Source organism: Trachemys scripta, chromosome 6, assembly GCF_013100865.1.
Source record: "Trachemys scripta elegans isolate TJP31775 chromosome 6, CAS_Tse_1.0, whole genome shotgun sequence".
Classification (NCBI taxonomy): domain Eukaryota; kingdom Metazoa; phylum Chordata; order Testudines; family Emydidae; genus Trachemys; species Trachemys scripta.
This window is the reverse complement of record NC_048303.1, coordinates 94155584-94183274: the sequence shown is the minus strand read 5'-3', so window position 1 is coordinate 94183274 and position 27691 is coordinate 94155584. Positions and strand designations below refer to the sequence as shown.

The following is a 27691-nucleotide window of genomic DNA, read 5'->3' as shown; positions in this document are numbered from 1 at the left end:
CTTCAGTAGCAACGATGTGCTAAACCCAACATTTCTGCAGTTTGGTTTCTTTCTCATTGGACAAAAATTGGTTATCCTCAGTACCGACTTAGCAGTACATCTAATTATTCTCTCAAAAACAGAACTGGTGTTGTTATGATTCACTTTTGGGTCTTCAAGAGCCAGGTGTGATCAGGAAATTATAAATAGATTGAAATGAAAGCTGTGCCTCAAGACTGAAGTTCACTTTCCAGAGCATTGGCCTGTTGTTGTACAATAAACTGTTGGGTGTTTTTTTCAGTGCCAACTTTAGCAGTGTCACTGACCCCAAAGAACCCTTTGTAGGAGAGCCTTTTGAACTGCTGCTGCCTGTTGTAGGGTGTTGGTGGAAGGAGACATGGAGAGGGAAGTGGAGGAACCAGTACCGAAGAACAATTTCCATTCTGCAGCATTGTTTTGTTACAACCATTTCCCTGGCTGCCAGTCCTGATTCCGACATTTAATCCAGTTCAGATATTCAGGCAATGTTGAATTCTTGAGATTATTTGACGAGGAGGAGGGAACTTGAAACACTCTCAGATTTTCAAAGCCACCTCATTTTAATGGGAATTGGATGTCCAAATCTGTGAGGCAACTTTGAAAATGTCAGCCTCTGTGCATTGTCTGCCTCTACCTGCTGCTGCTTTGTTAAATTAAAGTTGCTAAACTGATTTACCCCATTTTAGGATTGGGCCCTTTGTTTCAATAGTGCAGTGTATCTGGAGACAGGCATCTTGTGTTATCATGTGTTCCTCACATGAGCCTCTCTCTTTTTCTCCCCTCTCTCTGTTTTACAGTAATGTTTATTATGATATGAAATCCATATCAAACAAGCTCTGGAAATACAACCGTTACCGCTACATCATGACGTATTACGAGAAGCCATGGCTGCCACCTCCTTTCATCATTCTGAGCCACATTGGCCTCCTCATAAACCACATCTGCCACCATCGTCCCCCAAATGAGCTGGATCAAGAGGAAGGCGATGTTGGACTAAGTAAGCAGAGGGCAAGTTTTCCAGGCCTTCTGCTGGGGGGCCTACAGGAATAAGTGATCAGGGATGTTTTGCTAGCCTTCCATCGCCTTGTTGGTGGGCTTGATAGTGAAAGGGACACTTGCTCAGGTTTGTACTGTAAGACCTAATTTGGCTATCAGCCCAGACCAGTAAGGGGTTGTGTCACCACCTGCCCTGCAACTCTGGGTGCCTTAAATACTACGCTGCTGTGCCTCACAGCCCTCATGCTAACAGCCCACATACAAGTATGCAGGTCACACCCTGGCTTCCACCATCCAGTTACTTTTTGCCGAGTGAGCCCAACACCACCCCAGTTCTGAATTTCCCCCATATCTGCTGGTGTGACAATCTGCTGAGGTTCAGTGTTTCACTTGCTCAGGCAAAGGGGGTGAGTTTTTGCTACCGCTAACTTTTGTGGCAACTCCCTGACACATCAACTTTCAGCAAACTCTTAGGATTCTGCCAGTCCAAACCTTTCCTTGCTGGCTACAATCCGTGAACCCCAACTCCCGAATCCCCCAGTGCTGACCAGTTCTCTCCTGGAACATTGACAGACATTATTAAGTTCGTTGCTCCTTTAAAGAGACAATATGCTGCAGCTCACTAATTTAACTGGGGTTTGACAAACACCCTTATTTCAATCACAGCATTGAAATGGTTTATAGTAAAATTAAACCAAGTTTATTTAACAAAAGGACATGGGAGTGGGTGATACCAAATATAAGGAATAAAGGTAGACTGGGTTACAAGCAAACAAAAGTAAAAATACACTTATAAGATTAAAAATTAATTTCAGTAAGTTACAATCTTTGCCTCACCTATATTTGGTTCCCAAAGACTTCAACCCTTTTGGTTGAAGGATCAAATGTTCTGTGGTTTCAAGAGATCTGGACCCTTGAATTCCTCAAGTGAGAGACAATTCAAATGTCTTTTTGCCCCATCATATCACCCCAAAGTTCATTGTCTCTGTTTCAAGGGCCAGGAAGGCTTCCTGCTATTCTTTCCTTCCTGTGGACATCCCACCCCCCCCTGCTGATTCATGTGTGTTAGGGTAGCCTCTGACACCTTATCCACTCAGGGGTATGTTAGGATGGCTTCTGAGACCATATCCACTTGGTAGCCCCTGGGACCTTATTCACTCATTTCCCAAGAACTCAGCTCAACTCCAAACTCATCACTGAGGTTCATTTATTAGCAGCATACAGTCAAACTATATGGAGCTGATAAGACTTGTGTGAGGATGGGTACAGTGTATACCACACATACAGAGTACAAAATTATTAATCAGCTTAGATACACATTCAGAAACAAACTGCCACATGTGCCTTCTATTCTACATTGTATCACACGCTCTGTAACTGGTTCATTAGTTTCTGGGAAACAATCTCTACACAGATCACAAGCTGTTCATACACCGCACGTATGCTATCTCTTGCATATTGCTTATTGCCCTACTATCTCTTTTCTACTAGCTACATATTTTACATATTTACAAGGCTACTGTGAACGCATACTTTGTTCATTGTTGCACGCCCTTGCTCAGAATAAATCTACATTCCATACTTTTTTTTCTTTTATAGATATAACTTTTTCAGTTTAATCATATTTCTTTCTCTTTTTGTTTTTGTTTTTAAGATGTATTACTCAGCAGCATATTCCCAGGACCACAATGGTGGCTATTAATTGTATACACATTAATAACAAACTTATTGTTTGAACCATGGCTTGGAGGCTAACCTCCTCTAGGATAGCCCACCATAGGTTAACTGGTTTTGCAATGCTGGTATAACCATCTCACTACTTTGTTTGGATATGAGTTGGGTGTTCCAAAGTGCATTCTGCGAAACCCTGATTTTATTTCTGCTATTTCCTGTACCAAATAAATTACAAGTTTATTACTGTATATACCACATGCAATAGCCTTGGACATATTATTATCATGATCAGCAGTTCTGGCCATTAAGTTTTTAAGATCCAGGCTTAAGGGAGGATTCCCAAACTTGGCTACTACTTTTAAAACATCCTTTTGCCTATATTTCAGTTACATTATTAAAAAAAAAGATAGGAGATATAATGTTTGTATCACCACAGGAAATTAAGGTGTGAAACAGCACATAGGCCAATTAAAATAACAATCCTTGGGTCCATACTGGAAGTGGCCCCCTTCAGCCACTACACACTACTTGCCATTTCCAGTATACATAGTGTTTATTTCACCAACTTCCCAGCATCTCATCTATACTGCGCAATTTGCAGACTGTTGCACCACAGTGAACCCACGTGCCGGCAACTCTGTCTGTAAGACATTACACATGCACATGTAAATGTGCCCCAGGTGCAAACAGCAATACAAGTCTGGGGCTTTGCAAATGTAGTCACTGTCAACAACTTAGGGCGGAAGGGTAATCTAGTGAATATGGCACTGGACTGAGACTGAGAACTCCTGGGTTCAATACCCAGTTGAGCCACAGACTTCCTGCATGATCTTGAACAAGTTGTTTAATTCCCCATCTATAATATTGGGATAAAATGTCCCTATTTCACAGGATTGTACCTACATTCATAAATTTGAAAGCCAGACAGGGCCATTATGGTCATCTAGTTTGACCTCCAGCACAATACAAGACATAGAACCTCAACCAGTAAGACAATACTCAGTATTAAGAGGATAAAATCCATTAATGATTCAGGTCCTAAAATAGGATGTGATGAGGCCATATAAATACCTAAATAGACAGAGATGTCCAGTAGTTAATAGTGGTCAGGAATCTATGTCTGATTTTTCAGGAAATGCAATTTCTGACCCGTGCACTTGACCTATTGTGCAGTGCTGTACACAGGTGGAGTTTTCCTTCTTGGCTGCTATCGCAATCAGGCAATGATGACAAGAAGCATGACATTTGATAACCCCTATATCAGCGTGAGTAAATAAAAGCTGCATATAGATTTAAAGGAGCCATAAAATGAAACCATTCAAAAGATTTGGTTATGCAAGTGAACACTATAAGTAACAGGAAGTCCCTGCCTAGCTAGTTTCCTGCCCACATCCAAAATATCCTCTTTAAATTAGACACCAATGTTGCTGTTACTTAGCACCAGGATGCTCTACTCCATAGTAATGGACAACTTTATGCTTTTTGGAATACAGTGCATTGCAGTATGCATTCTTTATGCTTATAATGGGGTGTTTCACAAACACATCCCAGGTTATTGATAATCTGTGCTTGCTGTGCTGAATATGAATCCCTAAAGATATCAGTCATGGTCAGAACTGATAACTGACTCCATATTCAGGATTAACTAGTTAGAGTTTAACCACTTCACTGCTAGTCCTTGTTTCAGCTCCTGTGCTGTGGAAGGATGCAGCATCATTCCTTTTGAAGTAGTAATGTTCCCCTGGAATATTTGCATGCCATAAGTGAGTAAACTGGCACATGGGACAGCTTGTTTGTAGGGCACAGAAAACCTAAAAGAGCTGTTTAGCTCACTTAAAGGTTCTTTGAATAGAGAGGCTATTGACTTGGCTTCACACATTTTTTCAGACAGTTATTTCAGGTATTTGAATTTGCTTACAAAGCCAAAACTATATTGAAAACAGCTTGGCAAGTTTTTTTCTGCATCAAGTTAAAGTTCTGTAGATCAGTGTCTATCCAGGACATAGGGAAACTGTGCCACCCAGTGGAAAATGAATGCATATACAAAGGCATGGTAAACGGAATCATCCAGACAAGCACAGAAAGATCATGGGAAGAACCTATTAGATTATTGAGTACATCCCACTGCAAAGAAGGATGTAGTACTCCAATAGAGGATGTACCATGTATTACAAAGACACAATAAAATCTTTTAATGTCAACCTTTGCTAACCATTGCCTCACAGTTTCCGCACAGTTACCACAGTGTAGTGGGAAACTATGGTATCTCAGACTCCACTATGTGGTAACTGCTGACAAATTCTGTCCATTGCAGTATAGTTGCTAAAGACCATGGCAAAAGAGAATTTGAAGACCAAGTGAAAGGAATTTAGGTCTATTTTTTAAAGAAAATTTTTGCCAAATGCATTGTGTGAATGGAGATATATAGTTCCCAAATCTGAGAATCCCAACACATGAAGAAACATATCTCTGCAGTGTTGAAATTCACTTTGAAGTTGCTGGAAAAAAAAAATCCCCCCCCCCCCCCCCCAAAAAAAAAGAATTTGGAAGATGTGGAGAAGAAAACAATGAAATATCCTGAAGAGAAGTTCTCCAGATACTGACTAATTGTTTGATATTGTTTACATGTCTTAGCAGTAGCTTAGACTTGACCAATTCTGTGAAAAAATCTTTTATTGGCCTACTGTAAGAATAGTCTCAAAGCATGCCAAGCTTGTTACATGTATCTGGAGTTGTACATTTAAATATGTATTGCAATATCCCTTGGTTAATATTTGTATACATATGAATGTTTGAAAGCAATTACGTGAAAAAGAACTCCATGACCACCTATCACACTGAATGTTTGAAAGAGCCCTGGTTCCTATAGCTGGTGTAAATTCTCTTTAGAAATGTTTTGAGACAAGGTAGAGCAGTCATATGAAAGAAGAGCCTCATAAGTAAGTCATATAGTGGAAAGTATTGGGTATTAGGTATAAATGTATAAACATAATGCATGAAAATACTGGAGAGAAAAAGTATCTCTAAGATCAGTTATTTGGCTGTGCATTTTCAAATCTTTTTATAAAATGAGTCAACATGCAAGAGGGCTTGTATCAGCTGCCCTTTCTCTCCTTGGATTGAGAAAGATGCTATAAAGCACATATACACAGGTTTGGAATGTACACACATCACTAGTCTCCATATACAAGCACAGTTTCAAGAAATGAAAGGAAATATATTTTAACAGTTTCTTTCTTTTTTTAGTAAAGCAGGGCAAATGAATTTCTTTGTCAGTATGTTTGGTACCAGCTATCATCTTATTTGTTTAGAACTCTACCTGAGTGATGAGGACTTGAAGAAACTTCATGAGTTTGAGGAGCAGTGTGTGGAGAGGTACTTTCATGAAAAGAATGAAAGCTTGAATTCCAGTGACAGTGAAAGGATCCGTGTGACATCAGAAAGGTATGAGGGATTTGCTGCTGCTGAAACCTACCTAGAATGGGTATAAAAGACTGTTGGCTAACTAATGTTTTGAATACAAAGTATGGTTGCTCCAATATATGTGTGCAGGGAAAGAGGAAAGGGCTTATATAGCCCTTTCTCCCACCCTGCAGCCATAATGTATCTATTTAAACTAAGTGCAAAGTGTGACTGGTTAATGGTTCTGGCAAAAATGCACTCCCACGTGTGCAGTACCTGAACTGTTGAGGATGTGGCTAGGGAATCACACCATTTTACCTTTGCAAACTATGTACCACTAAGAGAATGGTAGCAGGGTGGAGCATGTGTAGCACATTTTTATTTGCAGGTTTATTAATTACCAGTGATGAGCATTCTTCTCACAGTGACCCTAGATGATGTATACCTATCATTCATGATATGGAGACCTAATAGCTACAGCCCGTATGGAATTACCTTTGTTATACTTTCAGCTACACTTCCTTCCTCTAGTCATAACGTGTCAAAGGTGTTGGGACTTCCAAAAGCTTAACTCAGCTTCCTCATTCCCCAAAACTCCTATTGACTTCAATGGGAGCAGAGTTAGACCAATGATGAGTGCTTTTGAAAATCTCACACAAAGTGTCACCATTGAGCTATTAGCATAAATTTATTTTGCCTAGTGAAATGTAGTCCACTTAACACATTACCTACTCATGGACTTCATTTTCCATATACCAAACCAAAATGCGTACAAGAAAATGAATGAGTCTTGTAAAAAAAAATGGCTGATAAAGAGCTAGATTTGCTCATATAGCAAATTTCTATTATACCAGGAAGATCTGAGTTAATTGAAAACTGAAGTGATAAACAATAGATCAGTTAAATAAAAATGTATTTAGCAGAATAGAAAGAACCCCTCTTAAAAGAATACTGCTTAGATGAATAACATTTTTGGATCACCAAGGTTTCTTTGTAGCATGATTTCTGTTCAGCACAGCTGCTGGTTTAGATTCTTGGAGGTATCCAGATATGCTGCATCCTTTAGATACCTTGCTGCTAATAGAATGCAGTTACTCTTGTGTAGTGCCTGCTTCTAGTTTAATGCCTTTGTACATTGGTGGGATGACATATGGAAAGATTATATGATCTAATCTATCTATAGCTAAAACTAAGAAAATCATTTAGTTAAAATTAACTTATTGGATCATTTCAGGTTGGGAACTTCTCACAATGTACATTAAGGGTTTGAAGGCCTTAAAATATTTTGCTTGACTGGCAGATGAATTCTACAGAGAAAGTAAAAGGTAGCATTCAGATGTATAAAATATGAACCAAGGTGGCAAATAGATCCTCTGAAAAAAGTTCTTTCCCCACCAGGCTTTTATATGTAAGAAATGAAAAAAACTAATCTGTAGTCCTGTGAGCCCTTTTAGAGTGGTGGTTTTTTAATTTTTTTTTTTTTTTTTTTTTTTTGTACAAGAAAGAAAGAGACCTCTGAAGACCAGAAGGGCTCACAAGCAATTTACCCATATTTTCCAGTTCTCTCTTTTTCTCCATGATCATTAACTTTGTGCCAGCAAGCGGTGGTTGATTTGAATGTGTTAATTATTAGAATAGATTACCCCCCATGGAAAAGTCAGTGTAAAATTCATTTTAGGCTTTCTAGCTTTTAACCCAGTAGTTCTGAATGTAGATCATGAATCAGGTTAGTTTATCATCAGATGGAGGTGTTTATGAAGATGGAAACCACGGTAGAAAAATAGGAGTGGATTGTTTAATTAGAGAATGGTAAAGATTTTCTCTATTTTAATGTTTTTATTCATCATTTGGAATAAAGGAATAAAATAATACAAAAATTTCTTCCTTATTATTTTAATATGGGTGTGTTTTTCCCTAGAGTGGAGGAGATGTTTTTGCTGCTGAAGGAAGTGCATGAGAAGGTGTTCTACATCAAAGACTCTTTGCTGTCCCTGGACAGCCAGCTAGGACACCTGCAGGACCTCTCTGCCTTGACTGTCGATACCCTAAAAGTCATTTCTGCTGTAGACACGTTACAGGTAGAGGAGGCCCTGCTGGCTGAGACAAAGCACCGAGCCTGTAGGAAACTGCCACATAGCTGGAATAATGCCATGTATTCGAAGACTTTGAGCAGTTTGGAATGTTTAAATGATAAGAATTACAACTACTACAGCATGCCTCCTTCCCTTCTAAGGAGCTTGGCAAGAAGTCAGTGGTCATCAGAGTGCCATAGCCACGTTGTTGAAACTGGGGACTACAAGGACATGAAGATAGCAGGTGTCCAGAAAAAGCAAGAAATAGAAAGTGACACACTCACTTCTGGGGTATCCTCTGAGAGTAAATCAACCCCTGGATATGGACAGTTCCTCTTGGTCCCACATCAGGGAGCAGCTTCCACTGAAGAGGTCCACTTGAATTTGTCCCTTCCAAGCACTCCTGCCAAGTACAGGCGAGATGAGTTGGCAGCTAAGCAACAAAATAACCACGGTAGCACTGCATTGCACCAAAGTTTGCAGAGTACTAATCTCACTGAAAAAAAGGCAAAAAATTGCCAAGAGAGACAATGGGACTCCATTATTCAGTTACCATCTGAGAAGGATAATGGGATTGTGGTGGAGGACTCTGTGAGTCCCCAGCCATCTGCCACTGACAGGGAGATCTTAGTGCCCTCACACAACTCCAGTGAGGAAACCAGAGGTGGTTATGTGAACTGGGGGTTCTCTGAAGGGGATGAAAAAGGAGTTGTATGCAGTGAGAAAAGGCAGCAATCGTGCATGCATTCCACCTGTAACAGTGACTGCAACTGCACCCGTGGTACTCCACAGCATGTCCAGATAAAAGCATCAAAATCCTTCTCCTACAACTCAGACAAATCAGGATATGACAGTGACACCTCAGAGCCTGAGCCCATGTGCCAGCGTAGCACCATCTTCTGGATCAACCCACTCAGAAGAGGCTGGACTTTCCACAAGAGCAGCAGCTTTCAATCCTGCAAGGGAGAGAAAGTGGGGAAGACCTGCAAAACCAAAGGTAGTAATATTAAAATATTATATTATGATAGCATCTTTCACTGAGGTTTGGGGAACTGCATGGGGGAAAGGGAGGGGACTATTCAGTTTAATATTGTTTATTGAACCTTCACTTTCTAATCAAATCTCTGTTGTATAATAATTTAATTTTGTTTTTCTTTACCCTCAGAGCTATCAAAATCTGCAGAGTTGATCCCGTCTGTGTGGACAGAAGCAAAACAACAGAACAGAGACAGACAATCCCAGAAGGACAAGAAGAAACAAAAAACGCTTCAGGTGCCGGTAGGTACAGGTGTAAGCTGAATGCAGTGTTCTCAATCTGCCTTGGTAGCTCTTTAGTGACAGTATTGTAGTAGGGGATAGTAAAGTTAGCATTAACGCCCACTGGGGTTTTAGCCCTGGAAAAGTACTGCAGTCATGACCAAATTGGAAAGACCCTAAATAATTAATCCCAAATCTGTTGTCTTGGTTTGTTTTTGTTTAAATTCTCTTTATTTATAATGTTTAGTGGCCCAATCCTGCACCCACTGAAGTCAGTGAGAGGTTACCATTGACTTCAAAGGATGCAGGATCAGGCCCTAAATCAGTTTTGTGTGGTAAGGACTCTGTCCTCACTTCCTGATTAAGGCCAGGGTTTGGGAGGGTGCACTTGAATAATGGGACAGAAGGAAGGAGCAGCTTCAATCATGCCATCAGTTGCTGACAGTCAAGATCCAAGCTTTTCTGACGGGAGCTTGCACAGAAAAAAAGAAAAGCCCCTTCTTTGCCTCCAACCTACAGCAATCCAATGCCCCCTTCCCTGAGTCCTAGCTGCTTTTTAAGGGAATGTGGAGTGCATCAGATTTTTTACAGATTCCCAACATCTTTGTGAGCTGGAGAACTGTTATCCTAATTTTAGTGATGAAAAAGCTGAGGCAGAGGAAGGTTTAACTTCATTACTTAATAATGGCTTATTGTGCAGGCTTAGCAGAGTTATGAATAGAACCCTGAAGTGCTGATTCCCATCACTAGACAGCATGATAAACAATTATATTTTAAAGATTGTGTATTAAAAAGTCACAGGACTTTCATTTTAAATATCAGCTGACCAGCTTTGTAAGATTTTCTATACACGTACAATGTGTTTTCTGCAACATGTAGCAAATACAGAAAATATTTTTCTCAATTATTGTATTTCATAGTGGCTAGAGCTGGGATCTAGGAGAGAGAAAACCCTAGGTTTCATCCTCTGCCCTGTCACTTGCCAGCTAATATTGATCAATTCTCTGTGTTTCAGTTTACCAGTCTATAGTAAGGGAAGAATAATACATTGTAATCTGAGTTATAGGACACCAAAACCTTCAAGTTCCTTTCTGCTCTTCCACAAAATATTATGTGCGGAATTGCTTTACCATATAAGCACTTCAGCCAGCTTTGCTTCCCTCACAGCCTCTGCTCTTCCTTGTCCCTGCACTTCCCCTTTTCAATTGTTTGGCCTTGGGCAAAGCCCGGTAAACCACTTCTATTACTTGAGCATGATTTTTCTGAAGGTCTGAAATCTGAAACAGGGTACCAGGGGCATTCCAGGGGTGTTTGCATAGGGGAGGTTAGGATAACTAAGGGTACGCTGCACTCGTCTTTCTCGTGGAGGTATTTTGAGACTTATTTCACATTGTTTGTAAAGCATTTTGAGACACCTTATGAAGTGAAAATAATTATTGTTGGTATTCCTTTTGCAATGATTCTTAGAATCATGCCACAGAGGAGTTGCAGAGCTGCTTGTCTTATAATATTGAGTACAATTTTTTCTGTCCCATGCCAGGTGATTACAGTGGATGGTTGTCCCCAGAGCACCCAAATGAGCTCAGAGCCAGCAGAAAGCTGTTTCTTGGGTGAAGACAAATACAACAAGAACTGGCTAACTGTATCTAATTTCAATCAGCTAAGTATGTAACATTCTTCAGCTGATGAAGCTCAGAACTCTTGAATAAACCAGTAACAGTTCATGAGCCTAAAGTGTCACCAATCACTACCACCTCAGGAGGCAAATTATAGGGTCAGATTGTGAACAAACACTGTACACACACTCATTCCTGCCACTCAAAAGGATGGGCAGACAGAAGCATGGAGTGGGTGGAGTCTGGGCTCCATCTACCTCCAGTTTGCTGGCCACCACAGCTAAGCTGATCCAGGAGATGGGGTAGTAACTTGCTATTGTTGTGGTACTGTAGCAGATTACTACTGCTCAGGAGTAAACAGGGATTAGGGAATGGAACTGTGTCTCTGTGAGGCATGATTCCTGGCCTGGGGAATTTCTGGAGTATCACAGCATCTTACTATACAAGCGCAATCTAGTTGCTATTGGTAATTTTTGAAGAGGTTTATGGTCATGGGTATTACTATGATACTGTATGCATTGGTAGATTAGCTGGTTTTTGGTAATTTTCATCCATTTGATGTACCAACCTTTCATTTTCCATTTGCAGCATAATGGATAATCAGCCATACATTCTTAGATTACTCAGATGTCATTGCTCAGAATACATTCTTCATTGAGAAGTAAATTTATGTCACCTGTATTTGAGTGATAAGTTCTAAGTAATGCGTCCACTGTAGCTGTAGCCATGTTGGTCTCAGGATATTAGAGACAGAAGGTAAGTGAGGTAATATCTTTAATTGGACCAACTTCTGTTGAGAGAGACAAGCTTCTGAGCTACACAGAGTTCTTCTTCAGGTCTGGGTCAAGTTCTAAGGAATGTCAAATATCAGGGGGTAGCCATGTTAGTCTGTATCTACAAAAACAACAAGGAGTCTGGTGGCACCTTAAAGACTAACAGATTTATTTGGGCATAAGCTTTCGTGGGTAAAAACCTCACATCTGAAAGAAGTGAGGTTTTTACTCACGAAACCTTATACCCAGATAAATCTGTTAGTCTTTAAGGTGCCACCAGACTCCTTGTTGTTCTAAGGAATGACATTTCGGACTCTTGAAAGAGGTAGAGAATCACTGCTGTACCTTATACAGGCCTCATTTTAAGAGTGAGATGCTCCCACAGATCACCTTATCTCCTGACTCTATCTCTACACAGCTCTTAGATTATTTTGCAGACCACCATGAAAAACACCATGGAGCACTGATGCTCTACAGATCACAGGCCTGGGCTACATTGGAACCTCTAGGTTAACAGAAAGTGGGAACAATCTACTGTACTTCAGTTTTGTGAAATTCTATTGTTGCTTTTATATAGTTGGCTTCTAGAGTAATACGTCCTACAGATATTTTATGGGTGTTTATTTTACAGTAATAATGCTTTTCATTTCAGTTTTAGAAATATATTTTCTCTGATTACTTTCTTGGTTAGGTTTGGAACGTCTCAGTTATATGCACCAGAAAATGAAAAACCAAGAAACTGGTAGGCACTCTTTGCAAATCTGTGACTCTCGGAGGCAGTCTCAAGAGGTAAGACCTGAGGACATATCATGGGCCAAATCTTCATATAAATTATTGTAGCTTCCATAGGGCTACACTGATTTTCACCAGCTGAGCTTCTGTCTAATGAGACACATTTTGATGTGTGCGAAATTTCATTTCATGCTGGCAAGGCACATCAATGGTAGTAAATGAATACTTAACAGCTATTAACACTTAGCAACAATTCATAAAGTAGGATATTTAACTAGTGAATCATGAAATGGGAGTGTGTATGAAGACAATGGTCAGAAAGGTGAGCATTTATTAGTAATTCTCTAGGCCATTAAGCAAATACACAGTCTGATGTTGAATGTATGAGCAGAGGTGATTAGAGAACTAAGGCAACCTTTGGCAAGTTCATCATCTTAGCTCTTAGGTGAAAATATTTATTTTATGCAAAGTGAGAGTTAAATATTTGTTCTAGTGCAAAGGTGTTTCCTACTGTATTTAGTGTGGTTTTTTTAATCTCTGGCTTTTAAAAATTATGATTTATCAGAACTGATTTGCAACCTTATATGACCGACTAGCTAAGCGGCAGTTCTGCAGAAAAGGACCTGGGGATTACGGTGGATGAGAAGCTGGATACGAGTCAGCAGTGTGCCCTTGTTGCCAAGAAGGCTAACGGCATATTGGGCTGTATTAGTAGGAGCATTGCCAACAGATCAAGGGAAGTGATTATTCCCCTCTATTCGGCACTGGTGAGGCCACATCTGGAGTACTGCGTCCAGTTTTAGGTCCCCTACTACAGAAAGGATGTGGACAAATTGGAGAGAGTCCCCCGGAAGGCAGTGAAAATGATCAGAGGGCTGAGGCACATGATTTATGAGGAGAGGCTGAGGGAACTGGGCTTGTTTAGTCTTCAGAAGAGAAGAATGAGGGGGGAATTTGATAGCAGCCTTCAACTACCTGAAGGGGGGTTCCAAAGAAGATGGAGCTAGGCTGTTCTCAGTGGTGGCAATGAAAGTAGACTAGAAAGTTGAACTTTTGTTTCTAGTCAGTTTCACTGTTTGACTCTCCTGTTTGACTTCCAAACACCACAGAGCAAGTTTAAATTTAAACAAAAGAATTTTATATTGAAGAAAAGAAATTACAGAAACATTTCTACTGATCCTAGATTCTGTAAAACATTAATTTTTGGATTAAGTCAATTTGACAATAAATCTTTAAAACAAGGCATAATATATTTTTAAGAAATGAGTTTTCCCTGAGTCAGTACTTCTCAGACCGATCTATGGATCAACATTGGTCCACAGGTCTTTCCTTATGCCTAACAAGATAAAACATTTTGTGAACAAACCAATGGATTGTGGGTGGGGAGGTGACCTGTTACCAGAGGAACTTTCATGCAAAAGGTAATCTCCTGGATTAAAACATGGGAGAACGTCTGAGATACCTTAAATTTAGTTTTTAAATTAACTAATAGTTAAAGATGAGTTTTATCTAGTTTGTCTTAAAAGCTTGTCTCTGAACTTTTTATTTGAATCCTGGTGCACTCTTTTTGGGGAAAGGAATTTGCCTTGGTCAGATTTTTCAGACGAATATTGACATATCTGAGTAATACATGAGGATATTCCAAAGTCAGATTGTCCTGTAGGAGCATTTTCCCTGATGTAGCTGGAAGGTTTTGCACTATTAAAGGGACTAAGAACCTTAGACTGACCAAAATGAAATATATAAAATCTAAATATCATATTGACAAACTCCAAAGTTCTTAAAAATACACCGTGCTTGGTGCATCAAACTGTTAGATGTGTGATGTGTGATGTGTTTCCTTTGTGTCATGGCCTCACAGGACCCATGTTCTTTCAGTTCTGTATGGTCCCTGGAAGGAAACCTCTTCAGTTTGACAGCCCGCCTCAGGAGTCACACTCTGGGGCATTAAGCCTTGGGCTCTACCACCTCTTGGAACTGCACCTCTGAGCAGGAGCGCCGCCAGCTTTTTTGCTGCCCTAGGCGGTGGAAGGTCCCGCCCCCGAAATACCGACGACGACCGGGGCAGCCGAAGATCCAGTCACCGCCCCCCAAATGTTAGTGCCCTAGGCGACTGCCTAGGTCGCCTAATGGGTTGCACCGGCCCTGCCTCTGAGCCTTCAACATGCCTATATTTCTCTGTGAGCTCCCTCAGGGAGTCCATTCGTTCTGGAACCCCGGAGCCTCCACACCCTGACAGAGCAATGCAACTCTGATCTCTAGATTGCAGTCACTCTCAGCCAGTGTAAAAAAGAAGGGTTTATTGTACATCTGAACAGAGCACAGAAAGTTCTCAGGGCCTCAAACATAGAAAATTTCAGCATTGTTCATCTGGGCCTGTCCAGTGTCCAGGTGGGCTCAGGCTGCTCTTTGTACCAATCCAGAAGCGACCTCTTTCCGCCAACCACCCTATATCACCTTCCCCAAAAGCCCTTCCTTCATCTTTTGTCTTCTTTCCCCGACAACCAGATCACCTGGACCTTCTCTCTTCCGTCCTTTGTTCTCCCAATGTCCAGAACCAGCTGGCTTCCAAGATGGGGTGGGCCTCCTGATTACCAGTTGCTAAATTCCAGATCACCTGGAACCAGCTGCCTTCCAGATTACCTGGACCCTCTCTCTTCTGCCCTTTGTTCTCTCACTGGGCAAACCCAGCTGGCTTCCAAGATGGGGTGGGCCTCTCGATTACTAGTTGCTAAGTTCCACTGTTTCCAAGCCATTGTCTGGGGTCCAGGCAGCTAGGCGAAGTCTCACCTGGTCCTCTGCAACAACAAACACCCTCTCCCACCACCTCGTTAAACATGCAGCACATAGGGAAAACTGAGACACAGTAAAAAGAACAGGAGTACTTGTGGCACCTTAGAGACTAACAAATTTATTTGAACATAAGCTTTCGTTAAGCAAATCCCCCCAACTGGTCACACCTTGCTAGTTTAACACTGTAGGACACATTTTAAAGAACTGATCCATGAAATATTTATATTTCATATATTTCATTTTTCTGCTATAAAGGGAAATTCCCTAATAGTTTTTAAACTGTAAAATCCTTCCACATACATTTAGAATTTTTCCACAGGGCAGTCTGATATAACTGGATCACTTAAATTATTCTACTATCTACCTAAATGCATGGAGATTCTATGGAAAATTGTAACCAGACAATTTCATGTTCCAAATCAGTGTAGGCTTAATAGTTCTGTGAAACCCTTAGATTTCTGTGGGACCACTCACAGTAATCAAATTAAGTACATGCATATGTGTTTGCAGGATTGGAAGCTTTATGAGTTGCTCTGATTATGTACGTAGGACAGTGATATATAGAATGCACCGTAACATCATTTTCTTCTTCTCAGGATTTGAGTAATAGCATGATTGGGACCACCAGGAAGAATAATCTGAGCAGGAATTCCTCGTATGTATTCCTTACTATTTTAAGATACTTGCCGCATACCTACAAAAGTAGACTCTATTGTAACCCAGTTCTGTAGATATTGCAGATTTCCATTTTAGTTCTATAGCACAATTAACATGAGGAATTTGTGCATATGTAAAATGAAGGATTCAGGCAATAGACTTTTTTCAATAAAATAAAGGTTTATTGTTTAATTATAAAAAGTTATTAATTCCAATATAACTTCTAATTTTAGAAGGAACATTGATACTTTTATCTTTTTTATCCCAGTATTATCTAATTTTCTCATGCAGTCACCACAGCATCTTAACTACTTATTCTAATCTTCTAGAGTATGAAAGGCAACATTTGCTTTTGCTGCATAAATTGTATATTTCTTTTTAAAATAACAAAAATCCTGAAAGGCTGTCATTCTCTGATTAAAATCCTTTGTATCAACTCTGCATTAGCAATAAGTCTGTCTGCATTTGCAAAATATTTGGCTTGCTTTCTATAAAGAGATTTTGGTGGTGGTTAAGCTTTGATCAAAGTGAAATAAAATCATACTGGCTTGAAAAGTGGCTTCAGTTTTCTTGTTTATTTCTTCAAACCTCTTGGATGTTTTTTCAGCTTGCTTGATAATTGTCTTAATATTTGGGATACTTCCATGTGTGCTCCTCTTTCTCCCTCTCTCTCTCTCTGCCTCTGTCTCTCGAGTTCATCACTGCAGTATACATCCCCACTACTTAGTAATATCCCTGATAAAATAAATAAAAGGCACAAAGCAATTGCCAAATTCCACACGATTTCAACATAGGATGAGGAAAAATACTGTTCTTTTTAACAATCCATTGTGGCATACTTGCAGGCAGTAGGCAACCTGCATACATGCTAAACTGAGAACTGAACTCACAGGGCCTGATTCTGCTGTCACTACACTGGTCTGACTTCAGTAGAATTACTCTTGATTCTCACCCGTGTGAGAGGAGAATTATGCCCATAATCTTTTGTCTTTTTACCCCCTCCCTCAAGCAAAAAGCTTCCATCCAGATGTCCCAATTTTATAGGGACAGTCCTGATATTTGAGGCTTTATCTTCTATGGGTGCCTATACCCCCCACCCCCTGTCCCGATTTTTCACACTTGCTCTCTGGTCACCCTAACTTGAAGCAACAGAGATTGTTAAATATCAGTAGCAGTAGGGTTTACAGTATAGCTTCCCTACAGATCAGCTAACAAAGTGCAAGGCAACTGCAAAAAATTGAGTAAGTCTGATTTCATCCAGTAGAAGGCAGTGGGACACATACCAGCCAGTACATCAAAACATAGGATAAAATTAAAAAGCAAACAAACAATCCACCCACCCACCACTCATAGCTGATTGAAGTGCTCTTTAAACAATATTGTTATTATCTAAACAAGACAGTGACCCAGAATTGTAAGCACAAATCAGAGAGGGGAAAATGCAGAGAAATACTGCTGTACCTTAATAACAAGCGATCAGCTTTATGTCAAAGCAAAAAACAACTTTATGCTAGTGGTTCTTGTGTTTTATGAAGTGAGTTTACATCTTTGTGAGTTTGAATTCACATAGTTCAAATCCTTTCATGTCATTGCTTGTTTAATCACAGAAAAGTTTGAAGCATAATTTCCTATGCTTGATTCTAAAACAGGTTGAGAAGTTCAAACGGCATTGACAGTAAGTTTTTGATTGATTATTACTTGTCTTTAATTCTTATTTGTAAATCCTACTTTCACAATTCTGAGATACATAACCAGAGGAGACGTGATTCCATTGTAAGCTTGGAGGGTAAACAGGAAGAGGGTTAACAATAATTAATACCCAACAGAAAGAATAGTATCTTTACAGTTTACTACAAATAATGTGATAATGTTTCCCCCATGCTAAAGGAAATGTCCATCAATTTTGCTCAGCCCAGCAATATAAAATATCTCACACTTTTCAGCAGGAATTAACTGTGCTGTACTTAAAAAGAGACAGATGAATTCTATCCTTTGGATTGCAACAGTGTTCCATGGGGTTAAATGGGAAGCTTGACATATATCTGAGGGTTAAGTCTAGCATAACATTTCTGATTACATAGTATTTCTAAGCACAGTCATGGTTGCAGCCATCTCTCTGGTAAGTGGTATTGGGTTCAGTTCTACAGTTCCTCTGCATGTGGAACTCTCATTGAGGGATCAGGTCCATTGTGGCATTGTCAGTGCAGGAGTTCAGTGTCAAAGATGGTAAATACGTTTTCAAGCTTCTTTGATATTCACTCAAGAATCTGAAGGATGACATTGTCCAACAAATGTAGAACTTTTGTATGTAGCCTTTTTTTGGTCAAGTTTATGTTCACAGTGGGTAGTACAATGGATATTTGGGGTGAAGATGCTACAGTCATATTAAAGAGACACCATCAAGTTGAATTTTGTTGCAAATGATTATTTTTAAAAATGCAAGTTTCTCAAAGAGCAGACTGGCTTTTAATTCCTTAAAAAGGTTTTCAAGACATTTTGTCCCCTCCTATCATTACAAGAGAATTGTGGGTGGAATCAAGAATGGAGTGCCAGAACAGGGGGAGCCAGGGAGCCAGGGCCCTCCCACTTTTTGAAAGTGGATGGGCCTGGCCCATCCACTTTTCTCCTTGGGCCCCCCCTCTCCTCTCCCCTCCAAGGCCCTGCCCCCCAGTCAGGCTTGCAACTGGAGCCCGGTTGGGGAGTCTGGGCAGCTGTGGGCCGCCATGGACCCTCCGCCTGCCCAGGGTCGGGGGCCGAGAGCAGCCCCTGGCCCGTGTCCTTGCCTAGTAGGCCCCCCGCCCAGGGCAGATGGAGGGGCTGCGGCTCCTCACTGCCTCCCTTGTGGCTCTTACTGTGGCTGGGCTGCGGCAGCGACTCCAAGGCCCCACCCCTGCAACTAAAGCTGGGTTGGGGTAAGAGCCGCCCAGGCAGCTGTGCGGAGCACGAACCCTCCACCTGCCCTGGGCAGCAGACTCGGGGGGTGGGGACATAGGCTGGGAACTGTTCTCGGCCCCCTCACCTTGTGCAGGTTGAGGGTCCACAGCTCCTCGGCCCGCTCTGGTTTCCGGCTTGGCCGGGGGTGGGGCGTTGGGAGGAAGGAGGGGGCAGGGGTGGGGACACAGTGGGAGTGGGGGCCGGGGTCCCTGCCCCCCCACTTTTGGGAAGGCTCCGCCACCCCTGGTCAAGAATAACACTAAATACTTTGAATGCTCCCTCTCCTTCCTGTACTCACGCTTGCTGCTGCAGTCTCAGTTTTAACTCTGCTGCTGTTGTCAGAACTTGCTGAATGAACTTCAGCATCACAACAACTGTGGAAATGTGCTGTCAAATATACAAAGTAAAAAAATAAACAATTTTTGGTAAACGTCTTTCAATTATAATAATTGTACAAAAATTGTTTGTACAAAACAATAGTAGAAAAATTGTAGACAGAAATATGATTTTCAAGTTGATAATGTCCCATCAGTGCAGCCAAGTAATTGTTTTTCTTAAAGTGTTTGGTCTCTATGGGTATTCACTCTGGGTCTGCACAGGGTCTGTGCACCCAGAACAGAAATTTTTCAATAGCAGTATATGTGGGTCTGCTGCAATGTCAGCTTGTGCTGCAAAGCAAGGGCATAAGTGGCACCACACAGTGACTGCCTCTTCAGTTCCTCTTCTACTGCTCCTGGTCTGGGACTGAACTCTCCTCTGTAGCTTGTTCAAAACTCTACTCTTGTAAATAGTCTAGCTAGTTAGAAGTCTTAGTGTAGTTAGTTATTGGGGTTTGGGATGTTTCCTCCTGTTATTTCCCCAAAGCCTGGGCATTTATCCCTAAGGTCTCAGGCTTCAAGCCTTGCCTTCCCTGCCCCCAGGTCTTTCTGGTGGGTGACCTGCAGGAGAACTGCCTCTACTGCCCAAGGGAATCACACATCACATTGAAGTTTGAGATTTGCCGCTCTTTTGTCCCATGCATTAGGCAGTCTTAGGAGTTCAGACCCCACTGGCATGAGATGGTACTCGCCATGAGACCACAGTCAGATCATTCCTTGCTTCATTGGCCAGAGCTGCTGAGCAGTGCCCTGTCAGCAGTGGTGGACTCCTCTACCAGGCCCAAAGACTCTGTGAAGTGGAAGCATGATGAGGCTAAGCAGAGGCACCCTCCTAAGACATAGGTCAAATCTGCATTCCACACCTCCGAGTCGGAGTGCGTGGAGCTCAAGGGTAATGCGGGCAGGCACCGATTGTATGAGGCACTTCCTGTGCTCCAGAAGCGTCCACCAAAGTGCACAAGGACTATAAAGAGTGCTCACCGTTTGCACTGGCAGTACCACCCCACATGGCCAAGCCTGCATTGACAGATTCCATACCAGAGACTCCAGCAAGTTTTCCTCCAGCCCTGCTCAAGGACCTGGCAATCTACACATATCCTGGACAACCACACAGCTCAGGGTTCCTGGACGCCACAAGAGTCCATGTGCCACATCAACCACTTCCAACTATGAGCAGTACACAGAACATGTCAGCAATTCCTGCCTTTCATCCAATTCACTCAAAAAAGTCAGGTCAAACAATATGACCATGGTTTACTATATAAAGAGTGGGAGCCAGGTCCACACCATGCTGCAGGGAGGTGGCACAGATATGAAATTGGTACTTCCACAGTCATATCACCCTCTTGGTAGTGCACCTACCATGGATAATGAACTCCCTAACATACAGCCTCATCAGGCATTTTCATGAGAGCCATGAATGGAAATACCACTCATCCATGGCACAATAGATTTGTCTTCGGTGGCAATTCCCACCTTGGACCTCTTTGCCAACCCAGGCAAACAAGAATTTACTGTTCCTGCCACACACAGGGATTCAGCTCCAGAGGGCATGCCTTCCTAATACAGTGGTCAGATCCACTGATGTATGCCTTTCCTCCCATCTTCCTTCTACCATGCAGCCTCAGGAAAATCAAGGTGACAGTAATCTTAATAGCTCCTTGGTGGCTGAAGGAGTTTTGAGTTATATGGCTCTCCAGGTGACCTCCCATCCATGCATTCACTTACAGACATCATCAAATCTACTGTCACAGAATGGGGGCAGAACCAATCATCCCAACCCCACACCTTTCCATCTGACAGCGTGGCTTTTGGATGGGCAATGGAGTTAGAGAAATCCTGCTTGAAGAAGGTTGAGCCATCTTCCCCAATAGCACGAAGCCCTCCACAAGGATGTGTTACATAGCCAAATGGAAGCTCTTTTCCCTTTGGTACCATGAACATCAATTGTTCCCAAAAGAGATTGGAATTCCCCTTATCCTGGACTATCTTCTCTCCTTAAAATCTTTGGGCCTGTCACTGAGTTCATGGTGAGTACGTCTCACAGTCTTTAATGCTTTCCATCCCACAGTGGAAAAAAATGTTCAATTTTTACTCATCCTACAATAATTTAAAAAAAAATGCATTATGGGAACATTCCCACTAGTGTCAAGGTCAGTGCTGGCTAGGAGTTTGAACCTGGTTCTCTGTACCTAAAGGAACTCACTATTTGAACCTTAAAAAGAACAGCAGTACTTGTGACACCTTAGAGACTAACAAATTTATTAGAGCATAAGCTTTCGTGGGCTACAGCCCACTTCTTCGGATGCATATAGAGTGAAACATATATTGAGGAGATATATATACACACATACAGAGAGCATGAACAGGTGGGAGTTGTCTTATCAACTCTGAGAGGCCTATTAAGTAAGAGAAAAAAAACTTTTGAAGTGATAATCAAGCTAGCCCAGTACAGACAGTTTGATAAGAAGTGTGAGAATACTTACAAGGGGAGATAGATTCAATGTTTGTAATGGCTCAGCCATTCCCAGTCCTTATTCAATCCTGAGTTGATTGTATCTAGTTTGCATATCAATTCCAGCTCAGCAGTCTCTCGTTGGAGTCTTGGCCTCCTGCCTCCTATTACATTTATCAATGAAGGTAGCTCTCCTCATGGTTATCACCTCAATCAGAAAGATAGGCAAACTTGGGGCCCTTATTACAGATCCACCTTATACCATCTTTCCCAAAGACAAAGTATCACTGATCCTGGGCACATAGAGAGCATGTGCACCCATGGTGAATACAAAGAACTCCAGTTACTATAAGGTAAGTAAACTTCCATTTTCACCGGAACAAAATGAACTAAAATAGATAATGGAAACATTTCTATTAGTCTTAGGTAATGTAAAAGCTTGTTTTCTAAAGCATAGATTTGGGACCAAATTTGACCTGACAGTGTCTCTTTAAATTAATTTTGCCAATAAATTACTTGTTTATATTTTTACAGCATTTTAGATGTCATGGGTTAATGGACCTGTATTATTATAACTTCAATGTAATAGTACAGTTAATGGAATGCGTAATGACTGGGTATAGAGTTGCAAAAATCATGCCTTTGGGATTCTGTGAAGCATGATGGACAGCAAAGTGCTTTTAACATCCCAGAGGTGTAATTGGCTTAGAGAAATGACATGTCCTTGAGGTTAATATTGCTAGTCTCCCTTCATTTCCTTATATAAATAAGTCGGATGGCTATATTAAATTGATAACTGAAAACTGCCAACATACCATACATTATAACATACTTAACGTCAATTAGTGATTCCTCTCTTTAGAATGCTGAACCAGTAATTCCGATTAATCTGTTTCATGACAAACTTGAAGGGAATACATTCAAAATCATGCATTTATCTCTGCTACAATAATTAACATAATGATCCTTTTAAACTAATTTCAGAAATCTCAGTCTCCTTGAAAACACCTCAGGACCTGCAATATCATTATTCTGGTAAGCAGGAGTTACTTGAACGACTGCTGAGCAACTGCACCCATTGTTAAGCTGTAGAAATTCTGGTAATATTTTTGATTCTTATGCATGCCTCAGTTTCCCTCCGTGCTTTGTACTAATATGAATTGAATATAAATGAAAGGGACAAGGTGTTGGACTCACATAGCTATCTGATTGGAGATCAGAGTCACTAACAAACTGAATACAGCCTATGCATTGAATGGAGGATCCAGAAGAGACAATGGCAATCCTAACGTCTGGGATATTCACACGTAGGGTATGTCTACACTGCAATGTAAGTCCAGGGTTTGCACTCAGGCTCAAGCCAAACCCCCCTTCCATTTATCTACACATAAACTGTGCTAACCCAGGGATCGGACCCAGAGTCCCAGTATCCCATGTGAGTGGAGGGTCCAAGCCTGTGCCAAGATGGGACCCAGGGTTCAAGCCCTATTGCTTTGCAGTGTAGATGCAGCCCTACAGGACTCATGCTCTGGGCATCCACTAAAAGCATTCCACAATCCCACAATTGTGCTTTCTTTGTTCTCTGGACAGTCAGGTTTGGTGGACAGTCAAGTTTTCCCACACTGCACAATGAATAAAGGGCTAGAGCAGCCACGTTTTGGGAGGACGATAGGAACCCTAGGATATGAGTGGTTGGACTCAAGTCCACATAATGCAGTGTAGATGCTGGAACCCAGGGTTCATCAATTCCTAACCTGAGGTTACAAATGCGTGTAGACACTAACATCCTAGGTTAACAAATCCAGAGTCTGCTAACTCAAGTTCTACTAACTCTGGGTTTACATTGCAGTGTAGACATGCCCTTAGGCACTAGTAGCCAAGAGCAGAGCAAAGGCCCTAGAGAACAGGGGAAAGGTGTTAAGTAGCTGTGTTAACAGATGAGCTCATAGGGTATGGCTAGTCAGCAACTAGACACCTGTGGCTGGCCCATAACAGCCAACTTGGGCTCGGGCTGCAGGGTTCTTTCATTGCTGTGTAACTTCATTCCGGGTTCAGGCTGGAGCCCGAGCTCTGGGACCCTCCCACCTCTCAGGCTCCTACAGCCTGGGCACCAGCCTGAGCCCAGAAGTCTACACAGCAATGAGACAGCCGGGCAGCCCAAGCACTGCGAGCCTGAGTCGGCTGGCACAGGCCAGCCCTGGGTGTCTAGTTGCTGTGTAGACATACGCCTAGAGACACAGGCTTCTCACCTGGGTTGAAGACAAAGGAACAGAGACAGAGAAAGGAAGCAGAAATGGTTCCTACAGCAGCCTGGCTCAAGGGCTCACTGGATTTAGACTGTTTAGACTATGTCTTAACCTTTTCTTTCCTATACACCTAAGGGCTTTCAGAGTCTATATGTCAGGTGACTAATAAATTGTTACCTTGCTTTGAAAAGGCTGCCTGGTGTCACAGCAAATACTTAATCAGGACATTGTGTCCTGAAAGGGTAAAGAACAAGTCTCCCACACTTGGCTGGACTCGCTGCAGGGAACCACAGAGAGAGAGAGACAAGAATTGCTAGCGTGCAAAGGCCCAGTTCTGGAGTCATGGAGGCCAAGGGCCTGCCCATATGGAACTGTGTGGATCCTTTGGGTCTGGCACAACAGACCCTGTGAATCCATAACACAAGCACATTAATTCTTTTTCTGTCATCTTCTGTGGTTCCCACTTTGTAGAGTCCCACTAGAGTACCCCCCCACAACCCAGTCAAAGCTGTATATTAATTTCATACCTAACACTGTAGTGAGGCCATTTCAGGTATTTGTTGGCAAATGATAAAGAAAAAAAATAGGCCTTGGCAATAAAAAACTTAGTTTCACAACTGATAAAAACTTAAGGAACTGAGCTATAATGCCCAGAAAAGACAGGGGCAATGGTTTGTTCATAGCTGTCACCTCCCATCTTGATGAAGTACAGTATTCACTGCAGTTTCCCTCTTTCTTCCTGCTTGCTGGAGTGGATTTCTTCAGTTAATTTGTACTGTACTACTTAATCTGTGTTTATATACTTATGAACTCACTGGAAGTCTGGCAGGGAATAAATCATTTGGACACTGATTGCCCACTATGCTGTTTTATTCCTAAACTGAAAATGCGCAGAGATTGCTACAAAGCTGCAGGTTTCTATGCTTTTGGGTGAGGAGAATTGTCCAGAACCTACCAGCAGATGTCCCTGTAGACCACACTACCTTAGACCTTTTCATGAGAAACCTTGGATAAAACATAAGCCAGTATACAGCTATCTGAAGTTCAGAGATTGTGCCATAGTTACAATGAATAGTATCCAATTTTTTCATTCTGTGGACAGGCACAACTCCACTGACTTTGACAATATTATGCCAGCAACAAATTTGACTCAGCATATATTTGGGCATGTTATTTAATTAGGTGATATTTTTCAATGCAATCTAGACTCTGACAAAAATAAGATGTTTTCGGAGGCCTCTGGATTAATTTTTTTCATTTGTAATGCAAGGATGGACTTGTGTCTGTGGCAATGGATGGGACTCAGGGAATCTGGGTTCAGTTCTGGATTTTACCACAGAGTTCCTGTGTGACTTTGAGCAAATCACTTAATCTCTGTGCCTCAGTTCACACCTCTGTAAACTCGGGCTAACAGTACTTCTCTGCTTCTTAGATACTGTGAGGATAAATCCATAATCACTTGGTTGATGCTCAGATGTTATAGTGCTAGAGGCGATATACATAGCTAGAGGAAAGGCCGGCCACAACAAAATGTACTTGTTTTTGTAATATTACAATAAAACACTGTCAAATATTTCTGAAAATTGGCCAAGCCAGCATAGCGGAACTGTCTATTTTGTTTGCAGCTGTTGAAAGGAACAACTTAATGAGGCTTGCTCAGACTATACCATTTACACCGGTCCAGTTCTTTGGTGAGTGCCAGTTTCTCTGTTCTGTTTTGAATGTATTATAATCACAGCATGGATTATTTTTTAAAGAATAGTTAAGAAACCTCATAGATTGGATTAATTTAGGTATATATAATTTACATTTATTTTCTGAAGGAAAAACTTCTGGACCAAAGGGAATGACTCTATAGCCTGTTGGTTAAGGCATCCACCTGGGAGACCCAGGGTCTAGTTCCCCTAGTCCAACGACGCCTTAATTATTTATCCACAACTTCAACATGAGAGATTGAGGGAGCCATACACATCAGAATATCCCATAGCTCAGTGGCTAAAGTATTCTCCTGAGAGTGGGGAGACCTCTGTTCATATCTTTCTTCCCCATGAGGCAGAGGGAGAAATTAAACCTGGGTTTCCCTAGTGAGTGCTCTAACCACTGGGGTAGACAGATAGATAGATACCACCCTACAGCCGTACTTATGTGCCAAATTCCCTAAGAGGAGCGGGTCTTAGGATGCACCCCTATTGTTGGCATCTCCCATTTGTTAGCTTAGGTGGCTCCCCACCTAGCGTGCTGGTTTTTGTGGATTTCATTCTTTGGCCACTGGCTCTCCCCATTTATTGTGTAGGGAGTCCAGGTGCCTAACTCAGGCTTTGTGGTTCGCAGTTGTTCCAGTGATTTTTCTAGGTGCCTAAAAGTTAGGCATTGCAATGCTGAGTGTTGCAAAACCTAAGTTCCTTTGTGGATCCAGGTCCTTCTTCCAGGCCACTTCGCGAGACCAGACTCTCCTGTGCAGGGTGCTCCGAGACTGAAATCTACTGTGCTAGCTCATGTCTCTCCTACAAGTCTCCCCTTTCCTCTTGGCTTCTCTTCACCCATGATTTGTGTGGCTTTTTTTATATGGTTTTTAAATCCACCCTCCACTTGTGGAGTTCCTTTGTGTGGAGAGAATTCCAAACAATAAAACTGATAGATACATAATTTGAAGGATTTGTATTCTTTTATCCACTTTATTAGCAGTTCCTATTTTATTAAGGAAATAGTGCAGTATTCTACAGTAATCACCCTCCAAACACTGCCACATCTTGATAAAACTTAGGGCCTGATTCTCCACCCTCTTAAATTGGTTCAACTTTAACAGAGCTGATATAAGATCTGTGTAATGGAGTGGAGAATCAGACCTCTCGTGTCTGGGACCATTACTACAGAATATGTCCATTGGATGTTGTATAAAATGCTTAAGACATAGAAATGGTACTTGTAAATTATTCTATCAATAATTCTGGTCAGTATTCTATTCAATTGAACATTTGTACACAGTGGGCCTGATTTTCAGCCTGGCTCATACCTGGCCTCCTTTGTGGCACCTGTAATTATTTGTGTATCCAGGCAATGTTAGATATGAAGTACTTGAAGGTGCTCACAGATCAGGTGCTTGTATGTCTATATTACATCAGCTGACTTTGCAAATAATCTCAGTCACAAAAAGGGAGGGCAGGCTTTAAAACTCTGGCCTGTTATATTAGTTTATCAAAGATAATAATGAATAGTTTTCCCCTGTCAAAGGCAGAATACTGTTTAACTACATAGTGAGACAGAGTGTAAGATTGAGCGGAATCTCACCAGATGCCTTCTGCATGCAAAATGAAAGAATTTCTGAAATTTTGTGCAATAGAGATGACACAGGAATTTTTAGGAACAAGGTCAAATTCTTAATTTAAAACAGGAACTTTAAATCTCTATGCTTATTTGTCTTAATTTCTTCTCATTAGTTTATATTAAAACAGAACCCTAAATATTATAGGAAAGCTGATGTTCTTTCTAAATTCGGAGGACTCACTTGCTCCTAGCTGTGTGTGTTAGTTTGGGCCGGACTCTGCTTCTCTTGCTCATGTTGATTAGTGTCTGATTTCTCAAATAACCCAGTTGAAATCAATGGGGCTCTCATGGATCAAAGTGCTACTCAGTGTGAGTAAGGGCGGCAAAATCCAGCCATTAGCTTTTACAATTGTCATGAAGATAAA

The 27691-nt window shown here is 41.4% G+C and overlaps 1 protein-coding gene across 2 annotated transcripts in view; it reads left to right on the top strand.

Annotated features, from left to right (window-relative positions):
* The window catches only part of TRPM6 (transient receptor potential cation channel subfamily M member 6), a 131924-nt gene that overhangs the window by 86235 nt on the left and 17998 nt on the right, over nucleotides 1-27691 (top strand). For both annotated transcript variants that reach the window (XM_034774551.1, XM_034774552.1), the window contains 10 exons: nucleotides 816-1015; nucleotides 6000-6132; nucleotides 8009-9159; nucleotides 9328-9440; nucleotides 10960-11083; nucleotides 12500-12597; nucleotides 15930-15988; nucleotides 17640-17665; nucleotides 22741-22791; nucleotides 25628-25693. In XM_034774551.1, the coding sequence (XP_034630442.1) occupies nucleotides 816-1015; nucleotides 6000-6132; nucleotides 8009-9159; nucleotides 9328-9440; nucleotides 10960-11083; nucleotides 12500-12597; nucleotides 15930-15988; nucleotides 17640-17665; nucleotides 22741-22791; nucleotides 25628-25693 (2021 nt within the window). The remainder of the gene's footprint in view (nucleotides 1-815; nucleotides 1016-5999; nucleotides 6133-8008; nucleotides 9160-9327; nucleotides 9441-10959; nucleotides 11084-12499; nucleotides 12598-15929; nucleotides 15989-17639; nucleotides 17666-22740; nucleotides 22792-25627; nucleotides 25694-27691) is intronic.